General features: G+C 58.0%; 1 protein-coding gene across 1 annotated transcript in view; it reads right to left on the reverse strand.

Moving 5' to 3' along the window:
- The window catches only part of ADGRD1 (adhesion G protein-coupled receptor D1), a 112973-nt gene that overhangs the window by 84369 nt on the left and 3236 nt on the right, over positions 1 to 25368 (reverse strand). The window contains exons 3-7 of the mRNA XM_062182194.1: positions 23937 to 24020; positions 20659 to 20754; positions 18960 to 19082; positions 9750 to 9929; positions 1613 to 1867 (exon numbers count right to left, since the gene is read on the reverse strand). Of these exons, the coding sequence (XP_062038178.1) occupies positions 1613 to 1867; positions 9750 to 9929; positions 18960 to 19082; positions 20659 to 20754; positions 23937 to 24020 (738 nt within the window). The remainder of the gene's footprint in view (positions 1 to 1612; positions 1868 to 9749; positions 9930 to 18959; positions 19083 to 20658; positions 20755 to 23936; positions 24021 to 25368) is intronic.

Genomic DNA, 25368 nt, shown 5'->3' on the forward strand with positions numbered 1-25368 from the left:
AAATAAGCCTTTACCTTTAAAGCGAGGCACAGCTCCATTTGGGCCAACAAGACATGCCCGGCCCTGGTGTGGGAAACCAGGGGAAAGAGAAGTTCCCGTTCTCCTCTCTGCGGGGGCTGCTGGGGGTGAGGATGTGACCCTGGGGGCCACAGGTGCTAACAGGAAGGCAGGCGGGGCCAAAACCGGAGACGCCTGGTGCCACCCCGTGAGCACCGCATGGCACCAGTCCTGAGCCAACCCCGCCCGGTGCGAGACGGCTGAAGCCATGGGGGCTGAGTTTTCCTTGCACAATCAGCAGAGTCCTAACAAGCAAAGAACTCGACTCGGGAAGCTGGGGGCCTTCCCCTGCCTGCCCTGAGCCCCACCGCCTGCAGGGCGCGCAGCCGGCAGGTGCCTGAGACCCCGTGTGCAGACTGCCACCCCTGTTCTCCTTGGAGGAACAAAAACAGGGCATTCACTTGTGGGAAAAATGAGAATACAGTTACGGGGGGGAGTCAATATGAATTTCTGCATTTTATTTGAAAGGCAGAGAGACAGACAAACGTCTTCCATCTATCTATTGGTTCACTCCCCAAATGGCCGCAACAGCTGGGGCTGGGCCAGACCAAAGCCGGGAGCCTGGTCCACAATACAGGCCTTCCACATGGGTGGCAGGGACCCCAGGGTGAGCTGCCTCCTAGGGTGTGCATTAGCGGGCAGCTGGGCCAGAAGACTCAAACCCAGGCACTCTGACAGGGCGTGCGGCATCCCACGTGGCGGTACGACTGCGGGGAAAGGCCTGCCCCTGGGTCTTCATTTTAAAAGAAGCAAAGACCTGCTGGACACACAGCCCGAGTCGGGCATTGCGCCCGGGCCTCCCACAGCCCCTCACCAGCTATCTGCACGGCACTGCCCAGAGGAGGCTCATCCATCCGTGCAGGAAAAATCCGTGATGTGAGACAGAGGCCAAAGCCGTGCATTCCAGGACTCCGTTTGGACGCAGCGTCCGGAAGAAGCAAACCCCAGGGCGGAGAGCAGACCCGTGCTGGCGGGCCAGCCAGGGGTGCACGGAGGACTGCTTGACAGGTGCGGGGTTTCCCTCGACGGTAGAGCTGCACCACACCACGAACTTACTGCAGGCTGCCCGATCGCTGCCTTTCAAATGCTCGAGTGGACGCTGTGTGGCCCTCTCCCCACTCAGAGAAAGTGGCTTCCCGAAGTCTCATGGTTCTCCTGACACAGCGAAGATTTGAACCCAGGCCCTGCTCTGAGTAGCCACTCTGTGCTGAGCAGGAAGAGGCATCCCTGGGGCTCTCCCAGGACCCGTCAGAGAGTCTGGCACTCGGGAGCCACCGGGAAATACGCTAGGATCAGACACATTAGGGACCTGGGCCGCCTGCTCTCCAGCGCCCTCTGCAAGCGCTGACTGTGTGCACCTGGCAACCGTGGTGGGGAGCAGGACAGAACTCATTCCCTCTGTGTTAGGGCGCAGGTGCTGATGGGGGTCCCTTGGGGCCACCCCACACCTGCGGGGCTGTAACAGGTGTGTGGGGAGAAGACGCTGGGAAGGGGGGGAACGAGTACCCCTAGGAACAGGCGCTGGCCCTGCCCACAGCCCTCCCCGCTCACTGACCAATGGCGGCTGTGAAGTACATGGCGACCTCGTCCGGAGTCAGGGCCCGCTCCCAGATGATGAACTCGTCGAAAGCTCCGTTCTCGTAACGCTTGGTCTGGTCCTGCTCGGACCCGATCACAAGGCTGACGCTGGGCTCCCCGTAGGCATAGGACACTTTTCCACTGGGATCCGAGGTGCTCAGGGTCCCGTTGACGTACACTTTCAGACCCTCCTTGGACTTCCAGGTGAACAGGATGTGAGTCCAGTAGGGCCCTGGAAGAGAGGGAAGGAGCCGGTCTGGGTGCGCCGCGGCCGTGCTCCCAGGGCTGTGTCTCCCCGGGCTTTGAGCTCTCTCCTCTTCCTGAAGGTGACAGCTCACGGTGAACTCTGGGAGTCCTAATCTGGGCCTGGCTTCCCTCAGCTCCTTGGAGCACAAGAAGGAAAACCCCAAAGGCCGTTCCAGAAGTCCCCTGGTTGAGTGCAGGAGTCAGTAATGTGATGCCTGCGAGGAAGGGCGAGAAACGCTTCAGGGAAGAGCAGAGCATCCAGCAGACCATAACCCGGCTGCAAAGACCCGCGCGGTCAGAAACCGGGCGGGGCTGTCCCCTCCACCACACAGAAGTTCTCGCTGAAATACACACAGATTGGAAGGAACGCAAGGAAGCGACCCTGACCACAGAGGAAGTGCAGGCCTAGAAAACCAGGAGGAATCACCAGCAACCAAAACATCCTACGGAAACATGTGCGTGTGCTTTATATGTTTATATCATATACGTATCCTCTATACGTCATAAATGAGCATAGAAGACTGCAGGACACAAAAATAACATCAAAAGTCAATTCCTGGGGCCGGGCTGAGAAATAGTGGGCTAAGCCTCCGCCTGTGGCGCCAGCACCCACGTGGGCTCCAGCTGGCACCCCAGCTGCTCCTCTTCTGACCCAGCTCCCTGCCTTGGCCTAGGAAAGCAGTGGAAGATGCCCCAAGTGCTTGGGCCCCTGCACCTGCATTGGAGACCTGGAAGAAGCTCCTGGCTCCTGGCTTCTTATTGGCGCAGCTCCAGCCATTGCAGCCAATTGGGAAGTGAACCAACGGATGGAAGACCTCTCTCTCTCTCTGCGTAACTCTGACTTTCAAATAAACAAATAAATCTTTAAAAAATTGAATTACTGAGGTTCAATAATCAAAATAGCATGATAGAGGCACAAACACAGATGCAAAGGCCAACGGAAGAGACAGGAGCCCTAGAAGAGCCGCGTGCACCTCCAGCCAGCCAATCTCTGGCAAAGCTGCCAATCACACACACTGCAAAGGGAACAGGGTTTTTGATAAATGGTGCTGGGAAAATTGGATATCTACGTGCAGAAGAGTGAAGCTAGCCCACGATCTCACCTTGCCCAGAATCTAACTGAAAATGGGCCAAAGACCTAACTGTGAGACCTGAAGATTTAAAACTGCGATAAGAAACCAGAGGAGAGCACCTCAGGAAATGGGAATGGGCAAGGATTTCCTAAATCAGCCCCAAAGCACAGGAAATACATGCAAAGTGAGGTTTCATCAAACTCAAGAGCTTTTGCACAGCAAAACAATCAATCAACAGAGCTAAGAAAAATGACAAGACAGGAGAAGATATTTCTGAGACAGACATTTGACAAGTGGTTAATATTTAGAATATTTAAGGAACTCAACTGCAAAAAAAAAAAAAAAAAAAAAAAAAAAAAAACAAACCTCCAATTTTAAAATGGGCAGTAGACCTAAACAGACATTTCTCAAAGGAAAACAAACAAGGCTGGCACCGTGGCTCACTAGGCTAATCCTCTGCCTGCGACGCCGGCACCCTGGGTTCTAGTCCCGGTCGGGGCGCCGGATTCTGTCCCGGTTGCCCCTCTTCCAGGCCAGCTCTCTGCTGTGGCCCAGGAAGGCAGTGGAGGATGGCCCAAGTCCTTGGGCCCTGCACCCGCATGGGAGACCAGGAGAAGCACCTGGCTCCTGGCTTCGGATCGGCGCAGTGTGCTGGCCACAGCGCACCAGCCATGGCAGCCATTGGAGGGTGAACCAATGGCAAAGGAAGACCTTTCTCTCTGTTTCTCTCTCTCACTGTCCACTCTGCCTGTCAAAAAAAAAAAAAAAAAGAGGAATACAAACAAGCAGCCAAAGATGGATGAAAAACACTCACTAGGACTAATCATCAGGGAAACGCTAATCCCAAACCACGGTGAGACGGACATCACCTCACCCGAGTAGGACCAGCAATTATCAAAAAGACAAAAACAACACGTGCTGGTGAGGATGGGAGCAAAGGAGGCACGTGCAGCCCCGTCGGCAGTGCTGCAAGTCAGCGCAGCCATCGTGGAAGACAGCGTGGAGCTTCCTCGGGAAACTGCAGGCAGGATCACCATGTGACCCAGCCATCCCACCTCTGGGCACACGTCTGGGGGAGATGAAACCCCTCCACTCCCGTGTTTACTGCGGCACTATTCACAATAACCGATAACTGGAGCCAACCCAAGTGTCCATCTGTCAACGGGCAGATAAAGAAAATGTGGTACATTCACACAATGGAATATTACTTAGCTATAAAAAAGCATGAACTCTTGTTCCAACACGAATGGAACTGGAGGTCATATGTTAAGCAGAGAAGGACAAACACCACAAGATCTCACTCATATGTGGAATCTAAAAAAAAAAAAAAAAAGGTGATTTCACATAAGTTAAAAATACAATGGTGGTTACCAGAGGCTGGAGCGGGAAGGGGTGGGGAAAAGTTGGTGGACAGGTGGACGGGGTGGATGGACAACTGTTATGTTAGACAGCAGTAAGAAGTTCTGGTGTTCTATTACACAGTAGGGTGACTATAGTATATTTTTCCATTTTAAAAAAGGAAAAAAGTAAAGTTAACTAGAAGGGAAAATGTGCATAAGTAGCCAAACCTTATTTTTTAAATTGTTATTTACTTGAGTACCAAAAAAAAAAAAAAGAAAGAAAGGTATAAATCTAACAAAACATATATAAGAACTATCCTAGGAAAACTATAAAACTCTGATGAAAGAATTTAAAAAGAGGCAAATAAATAGAAAGATGGCCCATGTTCATGGATAGGAAGATTCCACACTGTCACGATGCTGATTCTTCCCAAATTGATCCATATGTTCAGTAAAGTCCCAGGGAGTGACTTTATGGATATCAGCAAACGGAATCTAAAGCATATGTGGAGGCCGACACCCAGAACAGCACACACTGCTGAAGACAGAGGACTGGCACCCCCGGCTTCAAGACTTCCTGTTCTTCTACAGTAATCAGTGCAGTAGGGGAAACAGGCCAATAGATCAATGGAACAGAATAAATAGCCCAGAGAGAGGTTAACAAAAATACAGCCAACTGATGTTTTTTAAGATTATTTGAAAGGCAGAGTCACAGAGGGAGAGAGGTTTTCCGTCCACTAGTTCACTCCCCAAATGGCTGCAACAGCTGGGACTGGACCAGGCCAAAGCCAGGAGCCAGACAGTCCACCCAGGTCTCCCACATGGGTGACAGGTGCCCCAGGACTTTGGCCATCTCCCGTTGCCTTCCCAGGAGCAGTATTGGAAGCTGGATCATAAGCAGAGTAGCTGGGACTTGAACTGGCGCTCTATATGGGATGAAGGTCCCAAGTGGCAGCTCGGGCCACTGTGCCACACACCCACCCCCATCACCTGACCTTTGGCAGAGCAGCAAAGGCGATGCGGTGGGACAAAGGTAACCTTTCAACCAGTGGTGCAGGAACAATCGAACATTCAAATGCAACTACAACAACAGAAGAATCTACAGACAGACTCACATCCAGCTCACCAAGAAACTCAAAACCCTAAAATGCAAGAACAATTAAGACCCCTAAAAGATGACAGGAGCAAACCTAAACGCACATGGGTTTGGTGAGGGCCTTTTAGATACAGCACCAAAGGCACAACCCATGGAAGAGACAAGCGACGAGCTGCACAGCGTTAAAGCTGCACACGTCTGCTCTGAGAGACACAGGAGAGTGGGCGGGCAAATCTCAGACTAGCAGGAAACGCAGCAAAGACACGCGAAGAAGGACTCTTGTCAGAAATATACCCAGCGAGGAGAAGACAACCCACCCAGCTACCGCGGGCAGAAGTTCCAGGCAGACCCCTCACCACCTACGGGACGCACAACCCAAGGGTGAGCGCTGACGGACAGACGCTGGGGACTGAGGGGACAAAGACCCGCCCGCGCGGGGGGGATGCTGATGGCGTGGGTAGGGAAAGGGGCTGCATGGGGACTCTGCCCTCGGTCTTGCCATGAGTCTAAAGCTGTGGTAAGGGGCGGGTGCTGAGGCTCAGCAGGCCACCTCCACCGGGATGCCCACCTCCCATTTTGGAGTACATGGGTTCAAACCCCGCCTCCGCCTCTGCTCCAGCCTCCTGCTTTGTGATGGCCCAGTACCGGGTTTCTGGCACTCACGTGGGACACTGGGATGGAGCTCCTGGCTCAGCCCTGGCTGCCCTGGAGTTCTGTTGCTGTGTCTCTCCCTCTCTGTTGCTCTGCCTTTGTAATAAATAGATATTAAATCTGCGCTAAGAAATAAAGTCGACTAAGACAATTGTAACGCTGACCCACAAGCCCCGCCTGCAGGGGCGGGGTGAAGGTGAGCACAGGAACTGCCTGTGCGGAGGACTCGGTGCTGCCCGGACCACAAGGCACGGAGGGCAGCTGCTCCCCACCCCCCGCCAGGGCAGGCAGCCCCTCCCCCGTCACTAACCCAAAACACGAGGACCCCACGCTACTCTCCTCAACCTCCCAGAGAAACCGGAGACTGCTGGTTTGCAAATAAAATCACGACTAATAGAGCTCATTCAAAACAGGTTTTAAAATATCACCTAAGTGCCAGTGCTGCGGCTCACCAGGCTAATCCTCTGCCTTGAGGCACCGGCACACCGGGTTCTAGTCCCGGTTGGGGCACCAGATTCTATCCCGGTTGCTCCTCTTCCAGGCCAGCTCTCTGCTGTGGCCAGGGAGTGCAGTGGAGGATGGTCCAAGTCCTTGGGCCCTGCACCCCATGGGAGACCAGGAGGAAGCACCTGGCTCCTGCCTTCGGATTGGCACAGTGCGCTGACCATAGCGGCCATTTGGGGGGTGAACCAACGGAAAAAGGAAAACCTTTCTCCCTGCCTCTCTCTCTCTTTCTCTCTCTAATTCTGCCTGTCAAAAAAAAATCATCTAAGCGATCACTTGCAGCACCCTAAAACCCACCCAAGGGCCTAATCCAGCCCCCAGGCCGCCGGTGTTGAGCTCAGTGTGTGGGTGTGTGTGTGTGTGCATGTGTGTGCACTGCGTGCACGCGTGTGTGATGTTAACCAACGTGGCGGAGACCTGGCGGGTGAGGCCACCCTCCGGGCTCACTCAGGAAACACCGTTGATGGGCCTCTGTGTCACTCCGGTGCCGGCACAAGAACCATGCTTATCAGCAAGCGCGCCTGGCAGACTCTGAAGGCAGCTGTCCTGCACACCTTTGTGCCCAGACGTCCTCACGGGCTGCGGCCGCCCTTGGAGAGCACGTGTGTCACCTGCTAGCTCACCTTGCTCACCCACCAGCCACGTCAGGGCCTCTGGCCACGACTGCGCAACTCCGGTAATTCTGAGTCTCTGGACAACAGCTGGACCCCAGAGAGGCCCCGAGGGTCACTGCACTTGAGACTGAAAGCAACAGTAACGAACCCCTCTGTGTACCAGTAAAGAGCGAGGACAGGCAAAGATGCTGACAAAGCTCCCGGCTTCCCCCGGGGGGAACAGGCAGCGCTCAGCAGGCTGCACCTTGAAATGCATTCAAGTTCTGCTGACCCCTGGGTCCTGATGCTGGCCCCGTCCCACCAGCCCCGAGGAGCAGAGAGAGAAGACGCTTACTGAAGAAACCCCGGTGACAAGAAAACCACAGGACCACACACGGGGAGCAGGTGCTGGCCTGGCAGCTAAGGCCCCTGCCTCCCACATCGGAGTTCTTGGGTTCGACTCCCAGCTCTGACCCCTGACACCAGCTTCCCGCTAAAGTGCACTGTGGGAGACCTGGATGGCCAAGTATGTGGGTTCCTGCCACCCTTAGGGGAGACCTGGATTGCACCCCTAGCCGCAGCTGCTGTGGGCATTTAGAGGATGAAGCAGATGCGAGAGCTCCCTGTTTCACAAATGAATAAAAATATTTTTAAAAAAATATATCATGGATGAGGCTGGCACTGTGGCATAGTGGGCTAAGCCTCTGCCTGCAGCACCAGAATCCCATATAGATGCCAGTTCAAGTCCCGGCTGCTCCAATTTCGATCCAGCTTTCTGCTATGGCCTGGAAAAGCAGTAGAAGACGGCCCAAGTCCTTGGGCCCCTGAACCTGCATGGGACACCTGGAAGAAGCTCCTGGCTTTGGATCAGCTCAGGTCTGGCCATTTGGGGAACCAGCAGATGGAAGACCTCTCCCTCTCTGTCTGTAACTCTGCCTCTCAAATGAATAAAATCTCTTAAAAAAAAAAAAAAGATATCATGGCCAATGGGCCAGTGCCGTGGGGCAGTAGGTTAATCCTCCGCCTGCGGCACCAGCATCCAATATGGATGCCGGTTCTAGTCCCGGCTGCTCCTCTTCCCATCCAGCTCTCTGCTATGGCCTGGGAAAGCAGTAGAAGACGGCCCAAGTCCTTGGGACCCTGAACCTGCATGGGATACCTGGAAGAAGCTCCTGGCTTTGGATCAGCTCAGGTCTGGCCATTTGGGGAACCAGCAGATGGAAGACCTCTCCCTCTCTGTCTGTAACTCTGCCTCTCAAATGAATAAAATCTCTTAAAAAAAAAAAAAAAGATATCATGGCCAATGGGCCAGTGCCGTGGGGCAGTAGGTTAATCCTCCGCCTGCGGCACCAGCATCCAATATGGATGCCGGTTCTAGTCCCGGCTGCTCCTCTTCCCATCCAGCTCTCTGCTATGGCCTGGGAAAGCAGTAGAAGATGGCCCAAGTCCTTGGGCCCCTGTACCTGCATGGGACACCTGGAAGAAGCTCCTGGCTCCTGGCTTTGGATCGGTGCAGCTCCAGCCATTTCGGCCATTTGGGGAATGAACCAGTGGGCGGGAGCTCTTTCTGTCTCTCCCTCTCACTGTCTGTCACTCTCTCAAATAAATAAATAAGTAAATCTTAAAAAAATATCATGGACAAGATTCAGGTAGTTCTGTGTCGAGGGTGCGTGGGGACAGAGGTTTTGTCTGGGGACCAGAGGGGACACACCCAAGTGCAAGTTCATGCACTTCCCACTGCACAAGCTGGGTCTGTGCACAGGCAGCACCGACAGGCATGGCAGGCACCCGCAGGACTCCCAGCAGGCCGGAGCTCTCGGCCCACTTGACTGACAGCAACCCTGGAGGCACGCCTGTCACCCTCGTGGGGACACTGAGGCACCCAGAGCTGAGGGAGGCGCTCACGCTCACGCAGGCTCCTGGAGAGAGGCGCGCCAATTGCTCTGTGGCCACCCTCAGGACAAGGAGCTGTCCTGAAGTCTTCCTGAGCTGTCCTTGCGGCTGGAGGAGGCCAGCGCAGGCCTCCCTGCTGCCCCCCTCCCCCGCGCCCCCTGAGGCTCCTCCCAGTCCTGCTCACCCCTTCCTTCTCCCATCTGCACCCCAGACCTCCTCCAGCCTCCCCACACCTCTCACCTCCTGCCCGGAAGAAGGAGAGATCAGCCAACCAGACCAACAGCCGCCTGTGCCCCTGGCCCGCACGTGTCTGGTCCTCCGCGCGCTCACCATCCACGGCAATCCCCCCACCCCCACTCTGCGCCCCGCTCTGCAGCCCCTCCCTCCCCAAGGCTCGCTCTCATCAGGGTTTCAACAACTTCAGGAATGAACCAGAGAGGAGGAGGGGCTGACGACCAGTCGCACGTCTTGCACCTTACTCAGTACCCCGCTGAACCTCCCCACACCTTAAGGTGGGGACTGTTGCAATTACCGCCACTGCATAGATGTGAGAACCGGGGCAGGGGCCAGTCACATGACCACAGGGTGACAGCTTCGTAACCAGGTCACACGGGCCTGGCGCAACTGAACAACTCTCGAAAAGACAGGAGCTGGCGCACCAGGGACCCGAGGGGCCCAGGCTCCCAGCCGGGGTGGTCCCTGGGCTGACGTCACTCACCTGGGGGGCTGAAGGTAGCCTCCCATGTCATGGAGTTCTCACGCGTGTACAACTCCACGGAGCCTTTGCCGCCGCTGGAGCAGACCCTGAAGCCGTCGGACACGACCTGTCCCCCGTAGGCGGGCGGCGCGGGTCTGGACTGCTCTCCTCGCGTCTTCCAGAAGAAGGAGAAGGTGACCCCTGGGAGGAAGGTGCAGGTCAGCCTCTACTTGGCATTTAAACTGCGTCTCGCTTGTCCTAAAGAAAATGCCTGCGGTAACACCAGCTAGGGCTAGCGAGGGCTCCCCGAGTCCCAAAACCCCCATCCCCCCGGTCCTGCAGTGAAGCCACTGGGGCTGCTGGGCCCCAGGTCGCCCCGCACACCCGGAGCTGGGAGCCAGAGCACCAAGCCACCCTCCCCACGCCTCCGGCTGTCTGGACACGGCCCAGGCCGCTCCTCCCGAAATCCTTCTCCAAACACACTTCACAGGGAAGGCAGCCTTCCGGAGCACGCCGGTGTATGAACAGTTCCCTGGGAAGGCACCGCCGGTACGCCTCCCCAGTGCCATTGGTCACTTGTGGTCTGCAGAGCGTCACGCTCTCAACAGGTGCCGGAGGCTGTGTGAGCAGCCCTGACACGGGGCTGAAGGTTCTCGTCAGGGTTTTACAGGAATATTCTAGAACAACTTGAAGCTGGATTTCTCTGCACGTCTCAGAGGATGCGCCTGCAGGGCCCGCTCGAGGGCGACGCACACGCTGGGGATCTTAACAGTTGGGGCCAGTGCTGCTGAGATTCTCAGTGAGCCCACGCCGTGGAGAGGGCCGCTCCCAGTGCACCATGGGAGTCAGGACGAGGGACCGCTCCTCCGCGGCTTGCCTGTGCCCCGCCGGGCGCAGGTGGAGCCGGCTGGGGCCGCTGTGTGTGCAGGCACCTGTGGCTTGGAGGCTGCGGGCCCCTCCCTGTCACTCGCCTCTGCTCTGCTGTGCCCCCGCCCTCTCTCAGTCTGCAAGCAGATTGCGCGTGCACGCATGCCCACGTGGGTATGCAGCCACGTCTGGACTGTGTGCACAGGAGTGGGAGACACATTCCACCGCTTGCTGGCCCAGGGCCTGGCCCCACGGGGAGAGAGCCTCGGGTGCAGAGGGGCACCTGGCCCTGCCTGATGGGTAGGGCAGAGAGGAGAGGTGGAGACGTGTCTGCCCCGGGCCTCACCGGGGCAAGCGGCGCCCCTTTCCTGCAAGCAAGGTTGCAGACACAGCCACAGCCGCTGATCAGAATGACTCGTCGCTGTGAGCACGCCCGTGAACGGGCAGGTGGCTCCCAGGCACGGCTCACACCGAGCAAGTCCGAGCACAGGAGGAAGCTCAGAGCCCTGGAAGGGGCCTGGGCCTTTCTAGACCATGAGAGTCCGCAGCCCCCACCAAAGGGTGTGCCTGGGGGCGAGGCCCGGGGCCTGGGGGCCCAGCCCACTTCCTTCCACGGCTGACCGCCTCCAGCCGGGTTGCTCAGGGCAGAGCTGCCCCACGCCTTCCTGCCTGTCTCTCTCGACCTCCCGGGAAGCGAGCAAAGCGCTGTTGTGAAACTTGTTATGAAACGACTTCCCAGTGGGACTCTCGGATGTCAATTTTTTCCAAAAAAACTTAGCTGCATTTAGAAATTCCTCTTACTCAGTTCAAAATGACCCAGCCTTGGCCAGAGGTCTTTCTGTCCAGGAAGAAAAGAGAACGCGCAGTCTGCAGCGCAGACGGAGGGCACGTGTGGGCCGCCAGGCCCACCCCAAGACGCCTGCTTTAGGGGGGCGCTCATCCTCAGATGCCGGTTGGGGTCTGTGGAGTCTTAAAGGATTCACGAAGCGCCTTCAGTATGGGCGTGCTGAGGGACTTCCTCATGAATACAAAGAAGGAAAACAGGAAGGAAAAAGAAACGCGGAGCCGGTGCAAGGTATAGCGGGTGAAGCCGCCGCCTGCATCCTATATGGGTGCTGGTTTGAGTCCCGGCTGCTCCACTTCCAATCCAGCTCCCTGCTAATAAGCCTGGGAAGCAGCAAAAGATGACCCAAGTGCTGGGCCCCTGCGTCCACGTGCGGGACCTGGAAAGACTTGGCTCCAGGATTCAGTCTGGCCCAGCACTGGCCACTGCAGCCATCCGGGGAGTGAACCAGCAGATGGAACATCTGTCTCTCCCTCTCCCTCTCTGTAACTCTGCCTTTCAAATAAAATAAATCTTTTTTAAAAAAAGAGAGAAACAAGCAAGTACAATATGGACAAATTAATTCTCTCCTTTTTCCTTTAGAAGCATTAACTCCTGACCTAGACAAAACTAAAGTGACAGGACATTTCCCTCAAGAAGATTAAAAAAAGAAAGAAGAAGGACAGGGGCCAGCAATGTGGCGCAGGTTAAAGCTTTAGCCTGGGGGCCGGTGCTGTGGCGCAGAGGGTTAACGCCCTGGCCTCAGGCACCGGCATCCCATATGGGCACCGGTTCTAGTCCCCGCTGCTCAATTTCCAATCGAGCTCTCTGCTGTGGCCTGGAAAAGCAGCTGAAGATGGCCCAAGTGCTTGGGCCCCTGCACCCCCATGGGAGACCCATAAGAAGCTCCTTGCTCCTGACTTCAGATTGGCCCAGCTCTGGCCGTTGCAGCCAATTGGGGAGTGAACCAACGGATGGAAGACCTCTCTCTCTCTCTCTCTACCTCTCCTCTCTCTATGTAACTCTGACTTTCAAATAAATAAATAAATAAATCTTTAAAAAAAAAAAAGTTTCAGCCTGTAACCCATATGGGTTCAAGTCCCAACTGCTCTATTTCCGATCCAGCTCCCTGCTAATGCACCTGGGGTAGCACTAGAAGATGGCCCAAGTGCTTGGGCCCCTGCACCCACATGGGAAACTCAGAAGAAGCTCCTGGCTCCTGGCTTCGGATCAGCACAGCTCCAGCCATTGTGGCCATTTGGGGAGTGAATCAGAGGATGGAAGACCTCTCTCTCTACCTCTCTCTCTAACACTTTCAAATAAACAAAATAAACATTATAAAAAAAGTCAAAAGTCCAGAAGTCTCAACAGAAGACGATAAACTGGAGAGCATAAAGAGGACCAGATTCTGCGAGGCGAAGCTTTGCCAGCACAAAGTGAAGACTGCGGGCAGGCAGCGACCAGACCCGCACAGCGCAAGTGTGCACGACACAAAGCGCCCTTCCAATTACGCCTGAGTAAAATGTAAAGAGAACATTAAGCAGTGGAGTAAGTACACATCATGGTTACAAGCGTAGACGCCACTTAGAGACCGACATTCTGGGCTCACCCGTCCTAAGGAACATTCAGTCCTTATTGGACATTCAGATAATTGCACCATTCGGCCTTAACCAATGAAAGAAATACGCTCCCTCCTCCCGCCCCGTCTGCCTCCTGAAATGAGAGTGGACACTGGGCACGGTCGGCGTCGCCACATTACGCCGTGGGCACAGAATTCTGTGCGGCTGTGTGCGTTTGGTACAACTTTCAAGTGACACATTCCTCTCTGTTCTCAGCACTGCAGAGACCCAGGCGTCAGGAAACAGAGTGGCACATCAGACCTCCGTACAGTCCTAGAAGACAGCCCCGGCCAGCGCCGTGGCTCACTAGGCTAATCCTCCGCCTGCGGCGCTGGCACCCCAGGTTCTAGTCCCGGTCGGGGTGCCGGATTCTATCCCGGTTGCCCCTCTTCCAGTCCCGGTTGCCCCTCTTCCAGTCCAGCTCTCTGCTGTGGCCCGGGAAGGCAGTGGAGGATGGCCCAGGTGCTTGGACCCTGCACCCCATGGGAGACCAGGAAAAGCACCTGGCTCCTGGCTTTGGATCAGCGCGGTGCGCCAGCCACAGCAGCCATTGGAGGGTGAACCAACGGCAAAAAGGAAGACCTTTCTCTCTGTCTCTCTCTCTCACTGTCCACTCTGCCTGTCAAAAAAAAAAAAAAAGAAAGAAAGAAAAGAAAAAAAGAAAGAAAGAAAGAAGACAGCCCGCGGAGGAACAGTCGGGCTGTGTGCAGACACAGGAAGCAGCGCATCGCCGGTGCCTTCTCCCAGCAGCCCCTGCTTCTGGCACGAACGGGAGCCATGAGGACCGGTGAAGCTTTCATCCTTAGATTATTTTTTTCCCCACAATCAGAAGGAGAGGAAGCCAACTGCCTGATGGGTCAAGGAAGTGGGGGAGAAAGGACACAGCCCGGAGGAAGATCTGGAGAGGCGAGAGTGAGCCAGGGTTCCTGGCGGTGGGCTCCCCGACACAGGAGCGTGGGTGCAGGGCAGGATTTGCACCTGCAGCGAACGTGAGTTGGAAGTGGGAGAGCATCAGGCAGGTGCGGTGCCACGGGCAGTGTGGGAGAGGCACCAGGGCGTGGTGCCTGCAGGTTAGGAACAGGCGGGGTTACAAACGCTGAGCTGTGAGCCAGGACTGCCCTGCAGGTGGGGGCGGGGTGGCCTGGGTGCCCCAGGGGCACTAGCAGGGAGCTGGATCGTGGTGTTGTGCTCCCTCACCACACACAGAAAACTCATTCCTGCCCCCTTCACAAAGCCTCTCTGATCCGTGACACACCCGTGCTGTCCTCTCTCTCACCCTCTTTCCTAGTTCCCAGGAAGCAGGGGTGTAAGACACCGGTCCCCGTCCTCCCGCCACCACCACAGTCAGGAAGCAGTGGCCCCGCACTGGGGCTGATGGAGGGTTGGGCCGAGCTGAGAGATGCCGCTGGGGCCGGGGTACTGTCGGGCCTTCTGATTTTTTATGAGAAGTCAGGAACATAGAATTTGGCAAGGGGATTTTCCCATGTGGGAGAACGGAAGTAAAAATATATATGTCTATGGAAGCACCGTGAGAGAGTCCATTTCTGGAAAGGCAACGAGCTAGGGTGCTTGGATCTGCCCACCTTGTGGGAGACCCTTGGAAAATCTTTGTAGAAGAATGGAGGCCCAGTGTCTGGCCCCAGCCCAGCATGTCCGTGGGTCACAGTCGGCCTCAGCCAGGAGGTCTCACGGCAGAGGAGTCATCTCAGAGCAGGGCTACAGTGTGGATTCCCAGTCCTTACCCACTGAGACTTCGATTAGGTGGGGCCTTGGTGGGGCCTTGGAACCTCCATCACGTGCAGGCCCCACTGGTGCCCACGGCCTGGGGGCTACACTGTGAGATACACCGTGCCATCATGGTTTGGCCTTAGGCACCACCCACAGCCCTGCTGGGCCTCGGTTTCCCCACCTGTGAAGTGGGTTCACTGCGAGAACGCTGGGTATCTGCGCATCACCTCCAGAGTCCTCTGACCCCAGGTCACCAAGGTCGACAGCAGCTGGGCCCCTGCCAGGCTCGGCTCCCCCAGGCCCTGGAGACAGAGGTGTGCACCTGAAACACCACCCTGGCCAAGTTTTTCCCATTTTCCCAACAGCTCCTCAAGTGTAGCTGCTGGGGCAGGGGGCGAGGCAGAGCAGAGGGGGGAGAGGGGCGAGGCAGGGGGCGGGGGCGAGGCAGAGCAGAGGGGGGAGAGGGGCGAGGCAGGGGGCGGGGGCGAGGCAGAGCAGAGGGGGGAGAGGGGCGAGGCAGGGGGAGGGGGCGTGGCAGAGCAGAGGGGGGAGAGGGGCGAGGCAGGGGGCGGGGGCGTGGCAGAGCAGAGTGGGGGGGCGGGAGCGTGGCAGAGCAGAGTGGGGAGAGGGATGGGGGGGCGTGCGGGGGGGCTGGGGCGTGGCAGAGCAGAGTGGGGAGAGGGATGGGGGGGCGTGCGGGGGGGCTGGGGCGTGGCAGAGCAGAGGGGGGAGAGGGATGGGGGCGTGCGGGGGGGCTGGGGCGTGGCAGAGCAGAGGGGGGAGAGGGATGGGGGGGCGTGCGGGGGGGCTGGGGCGTGGCAGAGCAGAGGGGGGAGAGGGGCGAGGTAGGGGGAGGGGGCGTGGCAGAGCAGAGGGGGAGGGGGGAGGCGGGGGGCGGGGGGGGCGAGGCAGGGGGGCGGGGGCGGGGAGGGGGGAGGGGGGCGTGGCAGGGGCGTGGCAGGGCAGAGCTGGGGGGGCTGGCAGAGCGGGAGAGGGGGCGTGGCCAGCTCCCCCAGTCCTCAGTGTCACACAGAGGACGTTCTGGATGCCAGGGGAAACCGAAGGCGACGGTGCCAGAGGGAGGCAGGCGCCGCCGTGGCGCTCGGTGGGGACGTGGCCTTCCTGGAGCCGCGGGCTCAGGCACTGCAGCTGCGTGAGAGGCACGGGTGGACGGTACTCAGCTGGAATCGAGCTCCGTGTCAGCAATCGCGCTCTAACAGCCAGAGGAGCCGAGAGGGGACAGGCGGCCTCTCCCTGAGCCAGGACCCGAGGCTTGATTTGGCAGGAAAGGTCGTCCCAGGAATCTGCAGCCCAGCCCCAGGAGTGACCTCTCTCGGCTTTCCTTTCATTTAACTGTGTTTTACTGTGGTGCGGACCCCCACACAGCAGCTCTGCCTCCTAGCAAGTTCTAGGTGGACAGACAGGTGCAGCCTCGCAGACAGCTCTCCCTGGGGCGAGAGGGGCTCCGCACGCAGCCGTCACAGCTACGCCCCTCGTAAACAGGAAGCAGCCATAGGAGATCCGACGATGCTACGCCCTCCAACACCCCTCGGGACTAAGGGCTGGACTCTCTGAGGGGGGACGATGCAGGCAGGTAGGGTAAACTCGGTTAGGTCTGTGAGCTGGAACACCACGCCTTCACCGTGCTCCTGTGCCGTCTCACGCCCCTGCCTGACCCCGCCTGTTCGCCCACCTGCCAATCAGGCTACACAACCGCTCCCCCTCGGAAGTGGATGAAAGGCCTGGAGCCCGGTGGCCCCTGTTTGGTTGCCCAGAGCTTTCAGGCCTTGTTGCCTTCGGGCGGCCCACTCCCTGCTTTGCCGGCTGCATGCCTGCTGCACACGGCTCGCTCCCGGCCTGCTCTCTGCCTGCTCTCTGCCTGGTGTGGACCCAATGTGGCCTCTGGACTTCCCGGCCTGCTCTCTGCCTGGTGTGGACCCAACGTGGCCTCTGGACTTCCCGGCCTGCTCTCTGCCTGGTGTGGACCCAACGTGGCCTCTGGACTTCCCGGCCTGCTCTCTGCCTGGTGTGGACCCAACGTGGCCTCTGGACTTCCCTTTCTCCCCTAAATAAAGCCCTCACTCTCCTGCACATTTCTCCCATGGAAAAAAAAATCTCAAAAACTTAAAGTCCCGCGCAGGCCTGCATACCAGGAAGGCAGCTGGACCAGACGCGTCCGTCCACCAATCAGCGGACATGCAATGTGCTGGGTGCTGGTTATGCCCTGGGAGTTCAGTGCTGGCCCTCCCAGAGCCGAAGGCCAAGCATGAGGGCCAGGCGGGCAGGCCATCCTCCCCACGGGAGCCATGAGAGCACGGGGCAGAGGGCTCACCTGGCCCGCACTGCCTCCCCACGACCTGATGGGAGCAGCCAGTGACCATGAAGACTTCCTCACTGGACACCCTCGGTGCAAGACAGGACCCACCGTCGGCTCGGGACTGCACGGCGCAGACCGAGAGGCTGGGGCGATGGTGGACGGTGGCACACGAGCCACAGAGAGGGACATCCGCCCGCTGGGTGAGGGGTCGGGGGCGCCCAGCTGCTGGGCTGCCCAGGCCTCAAGTCTGTTCTTTCCGCAAACATCTTCCACTGAACACATCTTCCAAACACAAGCAGTCAAACACCAGAACAGAGACCACACGGGATCCGGACGAGCCGCGGACCTGGGGCGGGGCTCACACTGCCCTCTCATGACAGGAATCCTGGAGCTGTCGGTTTGTGCCCTCACCGGAAAGAGCGGAGGAGGAAGAGGGAAGAGCTGACAAGGCTCATGGCACGTTCCCGCCGTAACCGCCCACAAGTCCCAGCCCCTCTGAACGCCACCTGCAGCGCTGTGACCAGGAGGTCGGTGGAGTCTTCGCTGTGCGCGACACCTGTGGACGCCGTGTCCACAGAGCCAGCCGTGTGAGGGTGAGGTCACAACCGCCCCACAGCGCGGGTGCTGCGTGGGCTGCAGGTTGGAAAATGATGGGGAGCTCCTCCCTGCTCACGCCTGACCTGCTGAGACCCAGCGGCACGAGCTCATCCCGAACCTGAGACCCTGACCTCAGCCAGCATGCGGGACTGCCGGCCACCGCGCGACGAGCGAGTGGGAGCCGGATCGGATCAGGGAGCCAGGCCCGCACGCAGCCCCTGCGCTCACTTGTGCTGGGGGCTGGATCGACACCCATCACTGGAATCCCAGAACCCAGGCCCTCCCCACCCCCAAACGAGATAATCTCCAGTGTAGCAGCACCGCTACCCCAATGAGAAGCCACTCCCCAGAAACCCAGCGAGGGCAGTGGCACAGATGCCCACCCCTCCTGCATCAGGAGGGGGTGGGGGGCAGGGAGGGGCCGTGGGACCTGGCTGCCCTGTCCTCACCACTCTCACCTACAAAAGTAAGGCAGCGGGTGCATTTCCAGGGTGCTCAGAGCCGTGCCTCAAGACCCCGGCTTCCGCAGAGGCCAGAGGCAGCCTCCCGCGGTTCACCCTGCTAAGCTGCGGCTTGCTTCTACAGAGCCAGAGTCCCCACAGCCAGCTCATCCCAGAGGCCGTCTGCTGCCCAAAACCCCTGGGCTCGCACCGAACTTTTTCTCCCTCAGAAATAAACATTTTCATCCTGCAGGAGAGACTGGGGCTCGCAGGCATGGTTTGAGGACACCGATGTCCCGGACCATGTCCACAGTGGCCCTCACCCCTCCCAGCCTGGAGGGCAGGCGGCTCCTCACAGGGACCTAGAGGAGGACTCAGTCCCAGCATCCCCTGCACGTGTGCTTTGTCCATGCGTCACTGCCACCCCAGGCTGGGACACCTCCTTCCACCGTCACGCCACTCTGCCCGTGAGCACCGGAAGCAAACCGCTGCAGGTGCTAACGGGCGTGCCCTCCCCGCCCCTCAGTCATCTCAGAGCCAGAGCCAATTGTCCGTGAGCCGCCCCATCCATGCCCCGTCCATGGCCCACGTGACATCACGGGTCTGTGTTTGAAGGACAGTGTGTTCACTCTTTACACAGTTTATGTTTTCGTCTCGGGTGACTGTCAGGCCCCAGGACAAGTCCTCGCCCAGCTGTCGCCCCAGCCCTCGCCGCCCCAGCACAGCCGTCATCATGGCACACACTGCAATTAATGAGAACTGCGGCTCCCATCCGCCGCTGGGCGTGGGAACAGGTGCTGCCTGACGCCGGTGCGCAGCACGGAACCCCGGGTCACTCACCGTCAGGGCCACACTGCGCCGGGTCGCTCAGGCACGAAGTCTTGTACCTGCCGTAGTAGAGCAGCGTCACGCCTTTCTCCTCTTTGAGGTAAATGCCTTTGTTGACCTTTCCTTCCACGATGTCTGAGTGAGAAAAACGACATCGTACATGAACGACCTATGAGGCGGGTGTCTGGAGACGTGTCAGGCTCACAGCTCATACACGAGCACACGGTGTTGTCTTTATAATTATATATGTCATCCTGCGATACTAATACTGATGGCTTGGACGGGCACTTGTTAATCATTGAACTATAAGGAATTTATAGGCCTAATGTTGGGTAATAAATCACTCTTAGGTCCTATTGATTACTGCGCTATCACTATGTGTGTTCTCATGCCCTGGTGTGATGGTCACCGCCAACCGTGGACTTACCCAGTGACCCGAGCTGCACCAAGAGCTGTCAGAGTCCTTCCCACACCCATCCTCTCCCGAGCTTCCCACAGCAGCCCTCTCGGCTCAGGGCGGGTGCGAGCCACAGGGAACCCCTTCCCTCCCTCCGCTCCTCACTTCTGATGGGAAGCTCCTGGGCCCGGGAACCATGGTTCTAAGCAACCACCTTCAGATCCCCAGTCCCAGGAGAGCCTGCCCAGCGCGAGACCAAATGGCCAGGGCCAGGTTCAGAGGCACCGCCTCGTCCAGCCCTCGGGTTTATCCTATTTCCAGGCCAATGCACCCGGCACTGAGCATGGAGGCCGGTGGTTCACAGGAGAGACGTGACGGCTGCACGCCAAGAACGACAGGCGCCAGGACTGCTCCCCAGAAAGCCCGCACTGGGGCGTCAGCTCATCCCAGGGCGTCGGGGAGAGCGGGGGTCTGCTCCCCACACCCGCAGGGCCTCCCAGCACGGCTTGTGCTGCACACCTCCCTGGTTTCTGCTGACCCCACCCACTGCTGGGGGAGACCTGCGTCTCAGAGGGAGGGGATAGCGAGCAGACCGACACCTGACTCAGGCTGTGTAGACCCTAATGAAGCCAGACTGACTGGCAGAATCGCGCTGCGAAGCCACGTCGAGACAGCCATCAGGATGCGCGTGGCAGAGATCCGCAGGTGACTCCGTGACCAGAACTGGCTTCCCGCCCTGATGGGACTCACCCAGGACGGCCACTACCACCCCTCGGCTTTGAGCTGCACCCGAAAACAGAACCACTCTGCCGGCCGCTCAGCCACATGGTTTAGTCGTGGCTGCTGGGCGTGTCTCACACAGCAGAGTCTAAGGAATTTTTAAAATCCTGCTACAGGAGAAATGCTGATTTTAACGTTTGTAACAGATCGAATTTTTGATGAGGCGTTTTAATTTTGCATGGCAAGGGCGGGCTTCTCCCCAAAGACTGTAATCTGCTTAACGACCCGAGCGGCTTCTATTGTTAGCAAAGCCCTCGTGGTGTGTCTGTTTGGTTCTGAAAACAAGCAGTTGACTTGGAAGACTCTGACAGCCTGGGAGAGCTGTGGCGCTTCCCGCAGCTGGGCCCCGCGTGGTTATCCCGAACACCCCGGGTCTCGCCCGCGTGGTTATCCCGAACACCCCGGGTCTCGCCGCCAGCCCGGGCCTTAGCACTTGTTCGTTTGCAGCCGAGACAGCGCGAGTTCCCCCAGGTCTTTGAGTTCATCACAGACGCACAGTGGACGGAAGACAGGACTCGGGACGTAAGTGCTCACCTACGGTCGCAGAGAAATTTGAGTAGGCAGACTCATTGGTGTAGACAAGGGTAGAGTTATGGGAAGGAAGCACAGTGTGGTTGTGGGTTCGCAACGCTGAGTGAAACAACAAAAGAGAAAGCACAATGGGTGAGTGAGACAAAGCACAATCGGACCAACATCTCTCAAGCCGTATGGCGCCGGGAGGGCTCCTGGCACCCAGGGAGCAGCCTACGGATGTCTCTCCTGACCCTGCCTCCCGCCAGCCTCCACTGCCCCGTCGTGCGGTCAAGGCCAGCAGGCCGTCAGCTCCACAGCTGCGGGACTGGGCTGCCACACTACGGTGGTGGTTCCGGCTGGCTGGCTCCAGCTCCCAGGTGGGTACATACTTGAGAGATATGACACTGAAGTTGGCCATCTACAACACAGCACAACAAAACAATGTGACGACATCACGAGAACGGAGACAGAAACACAGCAAAAACAATGTCACGAGTGTATGACCACGGACACACGGCTGACTCGGTGACACGACACAGCACACGTCCGCAGCGTGGTTGCCAGAGCCACCCCACGGTCCCCGCAGCAGAACGTGCTGATGGCCTCCAGGCTTTGCATCTTCCCCTCGAGGAGCCCGATTTCAAATTGCAATCGGCCAGCGAGCCGCAGGGCACGGGAGCGAGGAGCCTGGCGGGGAGGTGCCACGGCCACTCGGCGAGCGGAGCTGCACGGCAAGGCCAGCCCGTCTGCACGATTACAGCCCAAGGAGGAAACGTCCTCATCAGTAAACGTTTCCAAAACACCAAGGGCACCGACTTAATCTACAACACGGAGCGCAGGTAGGGGCCGGCGCTGTGGCCCAGCGGGTTAACGCCCTGGCCTGAAGCGCCGGCATCCCATATGGGCGCCGGTTCTAGTCCCGGCTGCTCCTCTTCCGATCCAGCTGTGGCCTGGGAAAGCAGTACAGGATGGCCCGAGTCCTTGGGCCCCTGCACCTGTGTGGGAGACCTGGAAGACGCTCCTGGCTTCGGATTGGCACAGCTCCAGCCATTGCGACCAATTGGGGAATGAACCATCGGATGGAAGGCCTCTCTCTGTCTGTCTCTCTCTGTCTCTGTCTGTCTCTCTCTGTCTGCCTCTCCTCTCTCTGTGTAACTCTAACTTTCAAAATAAATAAATAAATAAATCTTTAAAAAAAAAAAAAAGGAGCGCAGGTGCGGGGAGAGTGGGATGCTGGTAGTCACTCGAGCTCCTGTTTCAAATAATTCCTGGAATTTTAGTCGCCGGGGCCTGAGCAACGAGCCGTTTCCACAACGCACTTCCACCTGTCAAGGGTTTTCCAGTGAAGGCCCTGAGCGAGGAAAACTGGGCTAGGACGAGGGGAAGCGGCTTGTGGAGCTTGCCCAGGGGCTGTTGGCACCTGCAGTGCAGACGATGGAGGGTCGTGGCTGTGCTGAACGGAGAGCAAAGTCCCGGAGGGGGCGGCGCCCTCAGAGGCCCCCGCCTGGAGGACGTCAGCAGCGCCGACGCCAGAATTGGTGCTTTCTGGTTTGTGGTCATTTCCAGCAGCATGTGAGCCACAGGAAGGAGGACACACGGCGTGCAAGAACACCAATGAGCATGCGTGTGCGTGTATCCTTGCACAGCAAATCCATGATGCATGTACCAGCTGCTTGATACAGTCAAGAGCAATGAATAAATAAAAATAAAATGCAGGCCAGCGCCGCGGCTCAACAGGCTAATCCTCTGCCTGCGGCACCGGCACACCAGGTTCTAGTCCCGGTCGGGGCGCCGGATTCTGTCCTGGTTGCCCCTCTTCCAGGCCAGCTCTCTGCTGTGGCCAGGGAGTGCAGTGGAGGATGGCCCAAGTGCTTGGGCCCTGCACCCCATGGGAGACCAGGCGAAGCACCTGGCTCCTGCCTTTGGATCAGCACGGTGCGCCGGCCACAGCACGCTGGCTGCGGCAGCCATTGGAGGGTGAACCAACGACAAAGGAAGACCTTTCTCTCTGTCTCTCTCTCTCACTGTCCACTCTGCCTGTCAAAAAAATAAATAAATAAATAAATAAAATAAAATAAAATGCAAAACCTTCCCCAACATTCAATACTTGTTGCCAGAGCGGCTCTGTGGGGTCGGCGCTGTGCAGGAGGTGAGGCTGCCACTGCAGTGCCCGCGTTCTGGAACGGAGCGCCAGTTTGATTCCCAGCTGCCCTGCCGCCAACCAGCTCCTGGCTCACCCACCTGGGGAACAGCAGAGGCCCCAGCACTGGGGGCCCTGCCACCAACGTGGGAGACCTGGGTGGAGCTCCTGGCTCCCGGCTTTGGTCTGGGCCAGACCTGGCTATCGTGGCCGTTTGGACAATGAACCAGCAGATGGAAGATCTCACTCCCTCTCTATTGTTCTGCCTTTCAAATAAATAAATCCTTTTTAAAAATGGCTCCCCTTGGAATGGGGAAAAATGCCCCAGCGTATCATGCGTCTGCCGTACTCTAGATAAAAACGTGAATTACATCACACAGGGCCCCCACTGTCCCATGCCCAGCCCCACGGGAGACGGCTCAGACAACGCTCAGTCTTCAGAGGGAGCTGAGGGGTCTGGGAACGCTCGTTGGCAGCTGGGGGATGCCTTTGTGGGGTGACATGTGAGTGGGACTTAATCGGCACAAGCTTTGACCCCTCCCCAGACAGCCCCCGTTTTGGGGCCTGTGTGTCATGCCAGTCTTGTGCAGTGGAGACACACCCCTGGTGGCAGGAGATGGGTCCACTGTGGCACCGTCAGCCTTCAGGCTGTTGGGGAGACATTTTAACCACGTTGTGAATCGTAAGTTCTGTCCTGCATACGTAAGAGGTACACAGCTCGCAGTAAAATGCCTCCAACGGCGACTCACAGAAGCTGTGTGTATCCGTCAGGCCCCGTCATCCTGGCTTCAGGCAACTGTTCATGCCTGTTCTCCTGAATGCCCCGAAACAAGGGCTAAGGAGAAGAGTGCTCTCTAAGGAGGGGGGACTCACGTGGCTTGGGAGACTTCCTCATTCCATCACGTGTGCAAGCACAGGTGTGGACGGGGGGATTCACGGGGGGGGGGGGAGGCAGACAGATGGACACATGGGTGGGCGGGTGGAGGGACAGAGCTGGGGTCTGTCAGATACTGCACACTCGGCCTGTTTGCGAAGACAGAGTCAGATCCTTCCCCTCCTCGATGTGGCGCTCACACCCAGGTGTACCCCCGGCTGCCCTGCGTTCCGCCTAAGTGGCCCCCGCCTCGTCCTCAGCCCCGCCCCCTCACCCTCGATCTACCTCCAGCCGTGTCCTGAAGTTCATGGATCCCATCCACGCTCTCCAGTGGCCAGTAATGAGACGCAGACGCCAAGACCTCAAACCCTTGGGGGGAAAAAAAAACACGAAAAATCCTGGTTAGGAAAGCGCTGCAGATGAACTGTTTACCAAACGCCGTGTGGGTCAGGGGAGAGCGAGGCGTGCAGGGGCCACAGGAGACCCGAGAGACGTCCTTGGCTGTAGCAAACTCTGCAGTGAGAGACGGCGAACAGCTTCCTGACTGGGCGGAACCGACGGTGCCACTGTGTGGCAGCCACAGCCACGGGGGCTCAGTGACGGGGCCCTAGACGCACGCCCCTCAGTGTTGGGAACCAGACAAGAATGTCCGTCACTCCGCCATCCGACACTATTTCAGAGCTAACAGCTGAGGCCATCAGACAGGAGGAGGACGTTCGGTTGCAACTCGTCTTAGGAGGGAGGCAACCCCCACAACGTGCTGGGCACCGGTCAAGGCGCTTTCAAACGTTCCCCGGTTCCGTTCCAACAACAACCTGTTCTCAGCTGTTTGTAAAGAGAGAATAAAAGTCTTGCTCAGTCAGGCGGACACACAGGTAGTTTCAGGTGCAAAGTCACACACGGGTCTGCTCTCCCCCCGTGCTTCCTCCACGCTCGAAGCGCTTCCTTTCCAAATGCCCTGCGGTCCCCGTGCCCTGGGCAGACATGACGGCCCGTAGCTCTGTCTCCTGTTCCCTTTTCTCAGCGCAACGTGACTTCCTGGCTTCCTCCCAGTCTAAGGGAGGCTGCTGTGTACCGTGACCAGCGCTCCCCCGACCCTGGGCCGCCCGCCGTGTCCTGTCCCTACTCCTGCAGGTGACCGGCGTGAGCAGCTCCGTGCACGCAACTTAAGCTTCTCGTGGGTGAGCCCCCCTGCACCTCCTTCCCAGAAGTGGGAGCAACGGTCCCGATGACTGAGTCACAGTCCGCCGCCCAAAATGCCTGCCAGGTCACAGAAAAGTGAAATGAATAAGGCAGCTCCGTGTTATTCCCGGGAACGCACTTCGCGGAGATAACGCGATCATTATGTCGGATGATGTACGCCTCCTCACCAGTGAAAATGATGACAAACGGGAAGAGAATGCGCTGTGCAGGGAGCTCTCCCACAAACAGCAGGGCTCGGCCAGGCGCTCGCACAGACGCCACCGCCCTCCCGCGTGCCAGGGCGAGGCTTTAGAAAGCAATGGAAGGAACGCTCCCGCTCACACTGCGGCAACGAGAGGGAACATTCAAGAACGAGGTGCTGAGAACTGTCCGAGACCCTCGCGGAGAAACCACCGAAAAACACCGGTGACAGCTGCCGCTGAGCCACTGGACACATGGAGTTAACCCGCTCTGGAGATGGGCAAGCTCAGGATCGTAACATCCAATGTCCTGTAGTCCATACCGGGAACTACAA

Source organism: Lepus europaeus, chromosome 23, assembly GCF_033115175.1.
Source record: "Lepus europaeus isolate LE1 chromosome 23, mLepTim1.pri, whole genome shotgun sequence".
Classification (NCBI taxonomy): Eukaryota; Metazoa; Chordata; class Mammalia; order Lagomorpha; family Leporidae; genus Lepus; species Lepus europaeus.